This window comes from Camelus dromedarius, chromosome 17 (assembly GCF_036321535.1).
Source record: "Camelus dromedarius isolate mCamDro1 chromosome 17, mCamDro1.pat, whole genome shotgun sequence".
Classification (NCBI taxonomy): domain Eukaryota; kingdom Metazoa; phylum Chordata; class Mammalia; order Artiodactyla; family Camelidae; genus Camelus; species Camelus dromedarius.
In genome coordinates, this window is record NC_087452.1 from 1,078,748 (window position 1) to 1,094,665 (window position 15,918).

General features: G+C 45.0%; 1 protein-coding gene across 4 annotated transcripts in view; it reads right to left on the minus strand.

Moving 5' to 3' along the window:
- MGLL (monoglyceride lipase) overlaps positions 1 to 15,918 on the minus strand; it is a 190,061-nt gene that overhangs the window by 104,473 nt on the left and 69,670 nt on the right. For 2 of the 4 annotated variants that reach the window (XM_064496160.1, XM_064496159.1), the window contains exon 1: positions 6,328 to 6,538. The exons of 1 other annotated variant lie outside the window; for it this stretch is intronic. In XM_064496160.1, the coding sequence (XP_064352230.1) occupies positions 6,328 to 6,472 (145 nt within the window). In that variant the 5' untranslated portion in view covers positions 6,473 to 6,538. Of the gene's footprint in view, positions 1 to 6,327; positions 6,551 to 15,918 lie in introns of those variants that run through there. One more of the 4 variants, XM_064496161.1, reaches the window with a different exon arrangement.

A 15,918-nucleotide genomic window follows, 5' to 3' on the forward strand; every position in this document is an offset into this window, starting at 1 on the left:
GCCCCAGGGCAGGGATCGACCTGCAGCCCCACTCAGAGAGACTGGGTGAATCTGCACTGCAGGCTCCCAGGCAGTGTGCAACCAGCCCCGGTTTATAAATTACGTAACAGTGCACTGAGGCTCAGCAAATTCCTGTAGGAGGGTTAGGGAGCTATTCACAAGCCGTATCTTAGTCAAAAAGGAATCACTGTTTTAAGAGAAGATTTGTATGGGTGTACATGTAATTACGTCATCTGAGTTCATTCATCCATTCAACAAAGATCTTTAAGTGCCTCTTACAAACTCAGTTTTGGGGATACAAAAATGAATAAAATACGGTCCCTGACTTCAAGAAAAGTACAGTCTGGTTCTAGAGATCCACAGGTGAGCACAACTATGGTGCCATGAAGTAAGTGTAACAGAGGTTTGGACACTTTATTATGGGCTCAAAGCAGAAAAATAATGAATCCTACCTGGTGAGGGGTGGGGGTTGAGGGAGGCTTCTGGAGGAAAGGATATCTGAGTGGGGTACCGCTGGGTGACTAGGAGTTTACCAGGCAGATGAAAGCAGAGGAGGCAGCACATACAAAACTCATAAGCAGAAGCATGTGTGTGGAAATTTGGGGAGCCCTTAGAGACCGGCAGTGAGATAGGAGGAAATGGGGTGAGACCGAGTTGACGGTGTTCATTTGGACATGGGTTTGGCTGAATTAAAAAAAAAAGAAAAGTCCCCAAATAAAAGTAGCTTTTAAAATACAGATGTTTTAAAGGGAAGTCTGAGAAACTACAGTTACGAGGAGCCTAAGGAGACTTGATTAAGTGTAATGTGGTGTCCTGGATGGGGGGTCCTGGGCAGAAAAAGGATACTAGGTAAACACTATGGAAATCTGAGTAAGGTATATGCACTTTAGTAGACAGCAGTGTCTCAACATCATTCCTTAACAATAACAAATGCGCCCTTCTAATGTAAGATGCTAGTAACAGGGAACTGGGCGCAGAGCACAGGGGGACTCTCTGAAATACCTTTCCAAATTTTCTGTAAATCTAAAACTTTCTAAAATGAAAAACTTACTAAAATGAAACAAACAAACAAACTTTCTCTCTCACATAATAATATGGGCATGAGAGGTCTGGGACTGGAGAAGGTCAGACAGAGACCCAGGATCCTTCCAACCTGGTGCCTGCCCTGCGGGGCATGGTCCTTGTCCACAGGGTCGGGAAAGGCTCCCCTCTCCCCACGGCTGTAGTGGCCGTGCACCCCCGGGCACTCCCTGACTGCCCCCACCACTCTGATACTCTTCACATACCCTATATTCACCCCCACCACTTTTATATATTCTCATCCCACATTCTGGCTGGAAGAGGGAGAGGACGATGAACGTCTCCTCTCATGCTACAACTGGGAAACTGCACTTATCACTAGGTTGCCGCAAGGATGCCTGGGAAATGTAGTTCTTGCTCTGGGCAGCCATCTGCCAAGTTCAGTGTGGGACAGATGTCCTGTTTCCACGAGGAGGAAGGGGGAATGGAGCCCCCAGGGCCGACAGCAGCCTCTGCCTTTGCATGCTGGACCAGAGACCCCTGCGATGCTTCAGGAAAACCTGATGCAACAGCCTTGCATTTTCTGCTTGATTTAATCTGGCTCGAGGGTGATTTTCTGCTTTCTCACAACTGGAACTGTCAGGATGTACGAGGTCATTCAGTGCCAGCAAGTGCTGCGCAAGTGCTGACTCGCTCACACGTGCTCTGAAACTGCAGATGTGGACAACGTTCCAAAGGACACTTGAACCTCTGCCGTGGATCCATTGCCCAAGTTCACGGAAGCGAGTCAGGAGCACGACCCTGCCCCAGACTAAGGAGGCGGCACACACCTCCAGGCAGGCGGGCAAGGAATGAGGTAGATGCCTGCTTTAGCCTTCTTGGGTCTGAGTCTCAGTGTATTGCTTACAGTGTTACTTGGGACAAATCACTTATTTTTCTTGGCTTCAACTACCTCATCTATAAAACGGGGGACAGTGATGACTTTCCTGGGCCAATTTAAATGAGATATCAGACATGACCTGTAGAGACAGCTCTCCTCCTCACACAGGACACCTGCTGTCAGTTGCCATCTGCGCAGTGCTTAGATAGAAACCATACCCTAAGAAATGGCTTGGTTTCTTGTAAAGAGACAAGGGCACCTTTTTAATGACCCCTAACCAGGTGATCAATCCGAACAGGTGTGATAAAGACGTCATGGGCACCTGCTGTGTTGCACTGGGGACAGAGCATCACCACCTCTGCAGTACTCCTCCCAAAACGTCTGGTCTGAAGTCAGTTATGGAGAAATGCTGACAAACTCAAGTCAAGGCACATTTCAGAAAACTGGCCTGGACTCAAACATCAGCCATGAGACACGCACACAGACGGACAGACACACGCAAACAGAGGAGAGGGAGCGCGCCTAGCTCAGAGGAGATGAGGAAATATAACAAATGCACACAGATATTTGATTAAATTTTCCATTAAAAACCTGTAAAGGACCACAATTGTTGGAACAAGTGGGGAAAACTGAATATAAAGTATATATTAAATTTGTGTCAATGTTAAAGTTGTTGAGTGAGAGAAACCTGTGAGGATTGTGCAGGAGAAAGCCCTTTCTCTTAGGAAACAATGCTGATTTTTTTAGAGATGCAGTATCATGAAAACTGAAATCTACTTTCAAACGATATTTTTTAATGTGTATGTAGGTGTACGTGGAGAAAGAGAATGTAAAACAAAATGCGGCAAAATGTTAGCAACTGGTGAGCTGGGGCAGGGTATGTAACTGTTCATCTAACTTTGGGAGTAAATTTGGTATCTTTCAAATAAAAGTTGGAGAAGAAAAATAAGATGCCATGAGGGAAAGATTTTGAGTTATATAAAAGAGGGTTAACTTAGGGCAGGATGTTCAAGAGAAATTCTGATTCTACTGACCTGCTGCTTCTTCCAGTGACAATGTATAAAAAATTTAAAAAATGTATTTACATAAGGAAAAGAAAAAAGCAAGATGTCAGTCCATTTGGGCAGCTACAACAAAGCACCGCAGGCTGGGCAGTTGATGAAGAACAGGAAGGTATTTCTCAGGGCCCTGGAGGCTGGAGTCCGAGGTCTGGGGAGCACACGGTCGGTCCTGGAGAGGGCCCTTCTCTAGGCTGCAGATGGCTAGCTGACTGTGGTCCCCGGGAACAGGTGTGGCTCTGGGGTCTCTGACCCCAACCACCAGGTCCCACCCCATCACCAATCCCTCCCAAGGCCCCACTCCTAGTGCTGTCCCAGAGGGGTTAGGGTTCAGCACGTGGACTTGGGGCTGACACAACACTCAGCCCAGAGCACACAGGGCCCAGGACTGTTGGTGGACAGTGGGTGAGCCAGGCCGAGGGGCTGCCGGCTGCGCCCCTCCCCCGGGGCTTCATCAGGTTTGCCACTGATAACAGCACACAAAGTAAGCCACAAGCAGGGAGGGGGGTGGGGGGGCAACCGTCTCGTAAAACGGATTCACACAAACAGGAATTTCCACACGCAAGACCAAAAGCCACCAAGCAGGCGGGCAGGCGGTGACAGGCCAAGCCTGAGGACAGAAGCTCATTAACAAGTCCCACTGCTAGGGACAGGGAGGTTAGAACCAAGGAATGCAAAGGCCTCCAGGGATCTGAGACCCCTCCCTCTGCCTTCCCAGCACTTGTAGAAATGGTTCACTCATGCAGCTGGATGGTGGAGAGACTAGAAACACAACCGCATTAGAGGAGGACTTTCTGCTTCAGTGATGAACCAGAAGCACAGTGGACATGGAACTGCCTGGCCTCGCAGCAGGGAGTGTTGCCAAAAGGACCTGGAACAAGACTCAATTCAAAGTGTGTGTCAGGAGAACACAGGTGAAAGCTCCTAGCAGTACCTACCTACAGCAGGTAACCAACAAAATTCTACATTAAAAATACTTCAGAAACTTCCAGAATGTGACATATGTTCTAAAGGCAGTGCGGTGGGAACAGTGCACCCAGTTAATGCGGAGAGCCCCAGTGAGCCAGCTGGCCCCTAACACAGGAGGACCCACTGCACACATTGGTTATAAGTTTGGAATAATCTTCGCTCTCGTTAGACACCCATCTCCAACCTATCAATGGTGTGGACACCGCATTCCTGCTGTTAAACAGTACATTCAAAATTTTATGGAGGAAAAGTGGACCCTGAGTTACTTCAGTTTTGCTCTTCTTTTATGCGGTAAGTTTCTATTTCTGTTGAAAATTTGAAACAGTAAAACTGAGTGTGAATGCATTATAAATTCCCCCCTTAAAATGAATGTAACTAGAAATTTTAACCCACTGCCTTTCCCTTTTTGGAAGTGCGTGTGCACACGTGTTTGTATGCACTGACATAATTATATGTACAAAGTTCAACAGAAGATGTTCACTGCAGCATTTCTGTTCTAGACATTCTTTTTCATCATCTTCATTATTTCATCATTATTACCGAAAAGAATTTTGTTGCATAAGAGATGTTTTTAAAAAGTGCTTTCTTACAGTGCCATGTATGGTAGGTGTGCCAGGTGGAGGCAGTAGACTGAGCCCAGGCATCTTTTCCACTCCCTTCTGAAACCCCTTTTAGAGGAATAAAAGGGCTTCTTTAAAGCCATGAACTGCAATCAGAGGCGGTGGGAGAGGAGAGGACTGCAACGCGGGCTGCAGCTGGAGCACAGGTGGGCGCGTAAACGGCAAACCTCTCAGCCCCAGGGAGACAAGAACTGGCCAGATTCACCTGCACAGTCCCTGAACGGACGCCCAGGAGTGAGGCACCAGACGTCTAGGCAGTGGGGGTGACAATGGCTCCCTCCCCAGTCTGCTTCGCCGATGACTGCCCTTCCTCCAGCCTAGCGGAAGATAACAGATTTACTTTGAGGGGGATGTAAAAGGGAGCCTCTGGATTGGGCAACACAAGGCACAAGTGAGGGCATGTGGTCATGCTGAAGAACAAACAAACAGATGATGTGTGTTTCGGATGATGAAATCCCCAGCCCTCCTTCTGACTCAGTCTCCAGAAATCTTCACCTGGAGGCAGAGACTGGAGGATCTTTCCAGATGGAGTCTGAGGAATGATACTGGGCCATCCCAACTCAGTGACCCAGTCGCACCACCCCGCAGCGAGACTCCAAGTTGTCAGGCCTCACTCATACCCTCAGTTTCCAATCAGCACTTAGTGTCCCATCCTGAATATGAAGAGACCAGCAAGGATCATCAGACATCAGAGGGAAAGCCCCAACCCAAATAATGGAAACTGAAATGCAGGCGGGGATGGACCAAGATGGAGAGACAGAGAATGGCAATTTGGAGAAGACAAAGATTTTTGCAAGGAAACCTTAAAAAAAAAATTATTAATATCCTCAAAAAGATAAGAGAAGATATTGTAATCATGTACCAAAAATTAACATTCAAGAGAACAAAAAAGAATTTTGTAACTAAAATCATGATCAATGAAAACCTCAGTAGAAGGTTTAGAAGGTGGCTAACACTTACATACTATCATACACAAAACAGATCAACAGCCAGATCCTACTGTGTAGCACAGGGAACTACAGTCAGTATCTTTTAATAACCTACAATGGAAAAGAATTGAAAAAAAGAATATATATATATATATATATATATATATATATATATATATATATATATATATATCTCCAAATCACTTTGCTCTACACCTGGAACTAACACAATATTGTAAATTAGCTATACTTCAATTTAAAAAAAAAAGGTGAAAGTAAGGACAGAAATTAGACAATAAAACAGGAGAGTTGGAAAATAAAGGAGAAAACTTAAGAAAATTTAAGGACTTGTCCATGAGACTTGGTATTCAAATAATGGGAGTTTTGGAAAAAAGAGAACGAAACAGAGGGCAGATGGGGGCAGATGGGGGAGGGGTCTAAAAAACCTCCCCAGAAGATGAGGTAGCTGAGTGGTAAAGACCCACCAGGCGCCCAGAGAGGCTCACCTTCCCGAAACCTCAGGACGCCGGAGCAGAAATGATGCAACAAGCTTTCGGACGCAGAGCAAGACCGTGAAGCAGCAGAGTGGTAGACTGGGTTGCATTAGTTTCCTACCACTTCTGTAAATAATAACCACAAATTCAACAGCTAATAACAACACACATTTAGTATCTCACAGATGCTAAGTGGAGATCAGAAATCCCAAATGGATTTTTGTTTCTTTTAAAAACACGTCATTCTTTGGTGCAATTTTCTGTTTACAACAAAATGATGGGGTCACGCTGTGCGGTGCTAGAGCAAAGGAACCTGCCTCCTGGCCCAGACCCTTCACACCCTGGCTCCGGTCTGACCTGCCTCCAGGCGGGTCTCACTGGGCTGCTCAGCTGAATCTTTCTGGAGACTCCAAGGGGACCATCCGTTCTCTGCTTTTTCCAGCTTCTGGAGGTCACTGCACTCCTTGGCTCTCAGCCCCTCTGTCTTCAAAGCCAGCTTCATAGCATTTTCAACTCTCTCCCTGCCCCCAACTCTGCTTTCACGCTCACATCTCCTTCTTGACCCTGACCTTCCTGCCGGCCTCTTAGAAAGGCCCTTGTGATTACAGTCAACCCATGAGGACAATTTCCCCGTTTCAAAATCCTTAATTTAGTCACACCCACAGAGTTCCTCTTGTCATGTGGAGTAGCATCTTCTCAGGCTCCAGGATCATGGCTGTGGGCCTCGGGAAGGGGGCACTGTTCTGCCCGCCGCAGCCCTGGACTTCCAGAGAGCAACCCAGGCACACAGTGGCAGCAGAGCACCTCTCTCCGCTCTGCACGGAAATCATCTCCTGCCAGGAAGGTTCCTCTTCTCAGTCAAACGGGAGGGTAAAATAAAGACATCTTCAGAAGTAAGTTCTCAAGAAATGTACCTCCCACACACCCTCTCTCAAGGAACTCCTGGAGGCTGTTCTCAAGCAAATGACTCAACTAAGAGAAGACACTGGGCAGAAAGCAAAGAGTAGGTCTGCTACAGGGACGAGGGAAAGGGCACCGGCAGCGCGGTGCTGAGGAGTCACCGCGGGAGGACAGCTGTGCACCCGTCCAGACGGGAGTGGTTCAGAACATTCCAGAGACACTCCCTTGGGAAGATAAGCCAATTGTATTTCTGATGCATATGGCCTTATCATGAGGAAATATAGGTAATGGGTAAAGAGTTTGGAATCAAATCAACATTAAGTTCATAGAAAACCAAGCAGACGAAAATAAACAATTACCTACTCCAAGGAAAATGAAAGTTGTGCAGGAAAAGTCAATCACAGAAGACTACTTTTGGCAGTTTCGCAGCTGCAAATAGTATTCCCACCACCATGATACTGCATGACCATGACCATCAGTTTAACCAAAACCAAGCTAAAACCACTGCGGGAGGGGGAGGCTGCCCCGAGCAGGAAGCAGCGCTGGCTGCAAGTTTCAGTGGGGACCAGCAGATACGGAGAAAAACTGGAAAAGCAGGAAGGAGCAGCAGGAGAATGGAGGCATGAACCAAAATAGTCATCCAGAGGAGGCAAAGGTGGAGGAAAATTTGGGTGAGAAGGAGAAAGGGGGACCATCTATTACGGGGCAACAAACCTTTCCTGCAAAGAGCCACACAGTAAAGATCTACAACAGACTCATTCTCTAGGCGGCACAGCAAAGGATCCCAAACGTCACAACCCGAAACAGCACTGTTTATCAGCCATCAGCTCTGCAGGTCAGAACCCAGCGCAGCGTGGCCAGGTTCTCGCTCAGAAATCAAGGTGCCGGCGGGCCTCTAGCCTGGGGTCTCTGGGGAAAACCCTGCCTCGGCTCCTCTGGCACTGGCGGAACCCAGATCCCTGCACCCATGAGACTGAGGGCCCCATTTTCTGCCATGTGGCCCCTCTGTCTTCACGCTCTCTTGTGCTTCCAATCTGCCACCTCCCTCCTCTACTTTTAAGCACCCACCCAGATAATCCAGGAAAACGTCCTTATTTTAAGGTCCACTGATTAGCAACTTTAACCACGTCTGCAAAGCCCCTCTGCCAAGTGAAGTTAACATGGTCCCAACATAACACCAGGCAGAGAAGGTCATGTGGCTTTGGGAGCCCTACCGCCCCTGTCACACATTCTCAGTTCTGCCCCTCCAGTGCCAAAGCGGCCTTCAGCAATGTGGAAACAAATATGTGCACACGCACACGATGCCTGGGGAAGAGCGGGAAGAACACTTTCCAAATCCTAACTGCTATCAGCCCGAGGGAAGGGGGCTGAGGCTGGACATCAGGGAGCGATCCACATTTTATTCTGCATATTCACCATCTGATTACTTCACAATGTACTGATGAAGCAATGAAAACTTCAAAATTGAATGTGTATGTGAATAAAGAAATATTAACACAGGCACAGAAAAACTCAAACGATGATGATTATAGCTGAGAAGAGGGACAAGAAGGAGCTTTCTCTTCCCAACTTGCATAGTCCTGTCACCTTTGACTTTTTCTTACAACAAGGTGTTGCTGCGGTGAACAGAAAAATATATTTACATTTAATTTTACTGATGTTTATGAAGAGTTTAAATAAAGAGCTAGGTAGTAAATATCTACAATATTTATCAATAATGGACAAATACTCATGCTGCAACTTTAAGTTAGAAATGCGAGATAAAAGAGTGTACCCAGAAAATGAATCCAGCCACGTAAATATTCATGGGAAACGACTGGAAGGAAATCCACTAAGATGCTACCAGTGGGTGTTCCAGGCAGTGAAATCAAGGATAATTATTTCATCTTTTCTAGTTTTTAATACTTCTCAAATTTCTATTATAAGCATATATCATTTTTTAATTGAAAAAATAAGCACCCTTTTTAAAAAATTAAATGTAAGTGCCAAGTACACTGCAGGATTCATGTCAGTGGGTTGCCAAGTTTTTCTCCCAGCAGAGAAGGCTGCTTGGGAAACAGTGAAATTCAGAGGTGCTCCTGGTGACTCTGGGTTCTCAAGAAAGGAACCTGAGGATGCCCAGGCAAGGAGTGGAGCTCAGGCCACTTCCCGGTCACAGGTGGGGCAACCCCAGCTCGGGAACCAGAGCTCTCAGGGAGACAGAAAAGGCCCCCATCCTGGTCCATACTTGGCGTGTGCAATGAGCTGCTGTTTTCCACACAGACCTGATTTCTGATTCCTGTATTCCTAACAACACCTACTCTTTCAACATCTCATGTGTGACAGTCTAGCAGGTGAGCAGGTGGCTTCCTCTGCAGGTTGATGATATGTTTCATCAGTGCACATTCACAGCTCAGGGGAGCAAGTGTGCACCTCAAGTGCAGCTCTCACCATTGCTCACTAGACAGGCCCTTCCCCAGACATGCGCACCTGGATGCTTCTGTTCCCACCCCCACCAATATCTTCAGTCCCTGCCTGGCCAGCTGGAGCCCCTGCTCCCTGCCAGCTACTGTGGGAGATTCCAGGATGCCAGGGTTGGCAGCTCCCAACCAATAAGATGCAAAATGTGTCCAGAAAAGGAAATGTGTGGGGAGAATGGTAAACTCTGTAAGAAAGGTGAAGGTCAAGTACCTTGTGGCAGGAGATTAGTGCAGTTGAGCTGTGCCTTAAAGCATGTGGAGGATTTGTTCACGGTGAGATGGGAAGAAAAAGCAAAACCACTCCAGCCCATTCCCAAAAAGGCAGCAGGAACACAAACATACTTTTCTATGACTCTATAGGATCCAAAATAATAAAGTATTAGTCACCTGCACACAGGAGGGCAACAGCCCCACCTACAAGCCACCACATTAGGCCAAGATGACCCCTGTGAGAGTAAATACACTTCCTCTCTGGATCTAACATGCTCTGTAAAGCCACCAATAAAAACATTCTAAAACCTCAACCTTGTTACAGGAAGAGCATATTTAAACTACACTGGGAACCGACATACTCTGTCGGTGAGGCTGTGGGGAGACCGGCATCCTCATACACTGCAGGTGTGAGTGCAAAAGGGTACCACCTCTTGGGGGTAATCTGGCGATACCCAGGACATCCTATCTCTTTTGACCAGTGTCACCACTTCCAGGGTCTACACTGAAACACTGCATTCAACGAGGCGTGAACACGGGGCTGCTCTTTGCAGCTCTGTCTGTGACACAAAGAGTGTAAACAAAGAACTGTCAACTTGGACTGGCTGAACAAACTAGGATGGATCCACACATTGGAGTGCTGTGCACCTCCAAATGGGAATAAGGATCACCTCTGTCTTCTGTAAGAGAGTCTCCAGGAGACTACAGTGAAAAGAATTAAGACACAGAAAGCCACACGTACAGCAAGTCAGATACCTTCTGACTAAGAAAGGGGAATATGAATGTGTGCTTGTGTTATATATATTAATTAGAAACAATGGGGAGGGGTAAACCAAAAGCTAATCAGTAACCTATGAAGTAGGGACAAAATGAATTGGAAGGGACAGGAATAGAAGTTAGACATACATATGGTTTTGAGATTTGACTTAGAAACAGTAATTTGCACCCCCAGTGGGAGATGCTCTAAGGAAAAAAGAAGTGCAAAGAAATCGTAAAGCATTTTCAATAATCATATATAGTTAGTAATAGTACTAGCAGTGTAATTCTGAAACACACAGACACACATATACACACACACAGTAAATAAGAATTAGGCAACAAATATCACTAGGAACCAAGCTTTTTGTTGTTGCTGTTAAAACATATAAAATCTAAAAATTTAAGGAAAAACTCCATGAACCTTCATCTGAATGGAAAATATCATTATAAACTCATAGCACTCTCTTAAAAAGAATAAAATATTTCTCAGCAATGTCTAGAAACAGTGATCAGCCCAATAATTACAAGCACTCCTAGCACCCACGCTGTGGCTTCCAAACGCTGTTTCCTACCAGGAGACTACCAACGCTCTGTGGAAAACAGCTAATCCCAGATCTGGGGCAGGAAGTGTGGAAGATAAACCTGTGGCATCTGTCCCACCCATGGTCGTATCAAAAGGACTCAGAGCCAACTCAGAGAGGCTCAAACTAGCCAACAATGAGGCAATTTGATCATCGGAAAGAATAACTGTGATGGATTGAAGCTCATCAACCACGGGTTCAAAATGAAGCTAAAATAAAAAATCTCCTTTATCATCTTTGGAGGATGTTTGGAAACTAAGTCATTATTCTGAAAACTGGTAAATATAAAGAAGAAAAATCAGACATCTAAGGAACTCTGCCTTAGAATAATCATGTGGTCAATGAGAGAAAAATCTTCTTGTGGAAAAAGTCCAGCAAATAAATAAAGAAGGAAAGACAGAGTCAGAACCTCACCATTTTTCCTCCTTGTCACATTTTGAATCTGGGCAAAGATCTTTGTTGCTACTAAACCGAGAAGGCCACCTGCTAATGGTGAACTTGATGGATCAGGCTGACAGCCTGAGTCCTGCTGACCAGAAACAAAGGTGATGAAGCAACATGGTGGATAATCAACAAAACACATGGTGTGGGAAACGACGGGCCAAGAGATCAGACTTCCTCACTAAATAAACTGCAAGAAAAAGATATAAAGGGCAAAGGAAGAATGCATAAATTACGGAGGCCTGAGAGACCTACTAACCAAATGCAACATGAGACTGTACAGCGCCTGATTCACATAAACCAACTGTGGAAATACTCACGAGTCAATGAGGGTGACACAAGCGTGGAGAGCTGAGCATGTGGGCAGATCACATGATATGGTGCTTGAGACTCATTTTAATTACTGCAAGATGGGGAGCTACAGGTACAACAGAATAGGCTATTAATTTGTAATTCGTGAAGCTAGTAATTATTTATTCTCTCTTCTCTGATATATGTTTGAAAATTCCTAAAGTAAACGTTTCTATGATGTTTATAGGTTTTCAGGTCACAGCTCCTTGCGTGATTCAGGAGCTGTTCTAACAACCTACAAGAGATGACATGTTTGGGAAGTCTGCTTTGGGTGACTCAAGAAGCAACTTCCCAGCAAAAAAGATGATGAAGTCAATGATACATGTGGAAAGTTGGAACAGAATTACTTTCATGAGAGAGAAAAACAAGTGTTTCAGATTAATATACAATTTGTAATTTTAAATGTCACTGAAGTAGTAAATCATATAATTACCCCACAGACTATTTAATCTATATCCCTGCCTGAAAGTTTGTATATTTAAATTAGCTAAAATGAAACTTCTCATTTTTATCCTTTCACTGGGAAAGCAGAGGCCTCCCTAATATTTAGGTTGTCTTAAAGTCAAATGCATGCTAATTGGTAAATTTAAGGCAAAAATTCTAAATCAGGTCCTTTCTCCATGAAATTCAACAATATACTTCTCAGTCTTTGCGTCTTGTAAAATTTTAAGAGTCCCAACTGGCAATTTCAATGATACAAGAAGTCCTGGTACAAAAGACTTGCATTCAACAGTATGTCATTCAACATTAGGTCAGGTCATAACCTGACCCATCCCAGGCGCCCACCAGTGTCCATGAAGTTTGGACCCGGCACCTCAGAGTGCTCTCCCTGGACTCCCTGCTGAGCAGGAAGTCTGTACCCCATGACCTCTGACTTCACCTGGTTGTGGTGTATTTATCAAAGTTAAAAGCAGAGGTGAACCTTGGAAATCATCTATTTCAATCTCCTCACATGTCAACTGGCGTTCAAAGACAGGAAAGTCTCAAGGTTGCACCCCAAGTTGGTGGCGGGGCAAGGATAAAAACCTGTTGTTCCTCAACTCCAGCTGATCCTTAGCTGGGGCAGGACCCACCGGCATGGCCACCCCGAGGTTGTCAGAAGAGTCACTCCTTCTGCATTGTAAATAGCTGTTTCCCTGAGCCCTTCGAGGGTCCACTCCCATCCTAGCTGTCCTGTCTCCTCCCCTAGAACCTTCCAGACATTGTCGCTGTCGAAAACCTACAGGCCCATCCTCCCAAATGGCTACAATTTAAAACACTGAGAGCACCCAATGCGAGTCAGGGTACAGGACAACTGGAACTCTCACACATTGCTGGTCAGAGTGTAAAATGGTACAACTACTTTGGGAAAATATCTGACAGTTTCTCATAAAACAAAACATTCACCTTACCTATAACCTGGAAATACCACACCTGAGTCTTTGCTCAAGAGAAATGAAAACATGTCCACACAAAGACTTATGCAAGACTGTTCACAGCAACTCTATTCTTAATCACCCCCAAGTAGAGACAACCCAGGTGTCTCTGATACGCAACCCGGGGTGCACCCACACAATGGAATACTGCCCAGCAATAACAAGGAACAGACTGCAGACACGTCCAACAGCATGTATGAATCCCACATGCATTATAGTGAGTGAAGCAAGTCTTCGACAAAAAAGTGCACGCTCTATGATTCAATTTCTAAGACATGCTAGAACAGACAAAACTAACCCAAGGTGGAGAAATCAATCAGAATGGTGCTTGCCTCTGGAGGGTGGAGTGGGGGCAAAAAATTTCTGGGGTGATGGTATCTTCTTTCCTTTTTTGTACAAAAGTATTACTGACATATAACATTACGTTCATTTCAGTTGTACAGCATGACTTGACATCTGTATGTACCGTGAAATGATCACAATAAGTCCAGTAAATATCTGTCATCATACATAGTTACAGAATTTTTTTCTTGTAACGAGAACTTTTCAGATCTACTCTTCTAACAGCTTTCAAATATACAACACAGCATTATTAACTATGGCCACCACACTGCACCTACACCCCCAGGATGTATCTGCTGCGTAACTAAAAGGTTGTACCTTTTGACTACCTGGGTGAGGGTATCCTGATAAGGGTCTGGGTTACACAGTATGCGTATCTGTCAGAACTGATGAATCATAAGCCTGAAACTGGGATGTTTCACTGTAAGTAAACGTTACCTCCAAAGAAAAAAGTTAATAAACATGGAGCTCTAGTTAATGATGTTCACCCTCCAGTGTTTAGGGGGGAAGTACTGATGTCTGCGACCCACGCTGAGAGGCATCTTGTAAGCTGGACTTGTTGAGAGGAACGCGTAGATGGACGGCTTGGAGAAGAAGCAAGTATGCAGTAATATTACTGGGTGGTAGGTGTATAAGAGTTTGCTGTACTGTTACTTCATCTTTTCTGTAAACATTTTCATAATAAAACGCTGATGGAAAAGCCATGGAAAACACCCGCAGGAGGTTTGGCAGGAGTGTCCAGGATCCTGCTCGTGTCCCTGCTGTAGCAATTACTGACAGTTGTGAAATGTGCATTGTCACCTGTCCCGTGTGCTCCCCTCCGCCCACTGGGTCCTGCTGCTTCCGTTCCGCATGGAGCACCCGTCCCTGAAGTCATCCTCCCACCGAAAGTTACCTGCCAGTTTTGGTAATACCTCTAGTCTCTCCAAGCCTCTAGTCTGAATTCACCTCTCTCTGGGAACATCCATTCACTCTGAGTTTAGGTCAAAGCAAACTGGAGATGTGCATTTAACAAAACACCTGTTGAGTGTATACTATGTGCTAGACAGAAGGGGTGAAGAGGACATGAAGAAGTGGTCCTTAGGAGTTGCCTTAATGGCCAGAATGGGAAGTTCTGGAGATGGGGGAGGGATGGATGAGGAACAGAGATGGAGAACAGAGGTCAGACCTGATCTCAGCATTTACGGTGAGGGAAGAGGTTTGAATTCTGTTTCCAAAGTTGCAGAGCTCTCTAAGCCCTCCTGCAAAGCTGCGTATAAATCATATCATGTTTCAAACATTTTATCAAAACATGCAGAAGATTTTGAAATTAAAAAAAACTACATGGGAGATTTTTTTGTAAATGAAAAATTGTTTTATATTGACAGTCATTCAGTTTCACCTTTTTTCATTTCAAGTTTGAAAATATATGCTACACTTTGCCATCTTAAAGCAAAGCATACTAATTACAAATGTCACCCTGTTCACAGAGTCCCCAGCAGCTGAGCATCTCAGGTCAGATGATGTGGTCCACAGCCCAGGGGACAAATAGGAGGGACCATCTGTACTGTTAAGAGTTTGAGACTCAAATCGTGACCCCCTTACCCTCAAATGGTCTTTGTTACATCAGTGAACAACTTGATTACACAAATGTACGGGTTGTATCTCTTAGTTAAACTATTATACATTCAGATCTAATTCATTTAACATAGACCCACAAGCTACCAAGGCTGGGAGAGCTGCAGGAACCACCTGTTCCAGGCCCCTCACTTCACAGTGAAAGCTGGTAAAGCCAGGCAACATAGTGACTTAGAGTTCCACAGCTGGTAAAAGGCAAGGATGAGACTCAGATCCATGTACTCTACTCCAAGTCTGATGTCCATTCTGTACCATACACTCAGCAACCAGAAAATCTTCACCATTGTCTGTTTCTTTATTTTTCTTAATCCACAGTAGTTGACATTTCTTGAAAGAAGGATATAAATAGAAATTTTAAAAATTTAAACATTTCTGTTAAAAGTTTTTGTAAGAAAAAATGTTTGAGGAAAAATAATAACCCCAAATAGTTAAAGCCCAACGTCTACAGTATGATTCAGTCAAACACACTCCAAATCACACAGCTCTCTGCGCAAAGAGAAACTTCCTAGGAGTTACGGAGTTTGAAAACATGGCCCACTTCACTAAAGGGTACCAAAATACCCTTCTATAACATTAAGTTCCGATTTTCCAGTCAAGATGGCAGAGTAGTAGGACCATGAGCTTGCCTCTCCTCGTACCTGCAACTATACCACAACTGACTGCTGAACAACCATTGGAAAAAAAGACTGGAACCTAGCAAAAAAGATCTTCTTCAACTAGAAACATAAAAAGGGAACCACAGCGGGACAGGAGAGGCGTGCTCGTGATATGATTGGGCCCCTACCCCTCAGGTGGGTGACTCACAAGCTGAAGAACAACTAAGTCGCAGAGGCGCTACCACAGGAGGGAGAGCTCTGAGCCCCGTGTCAGGCT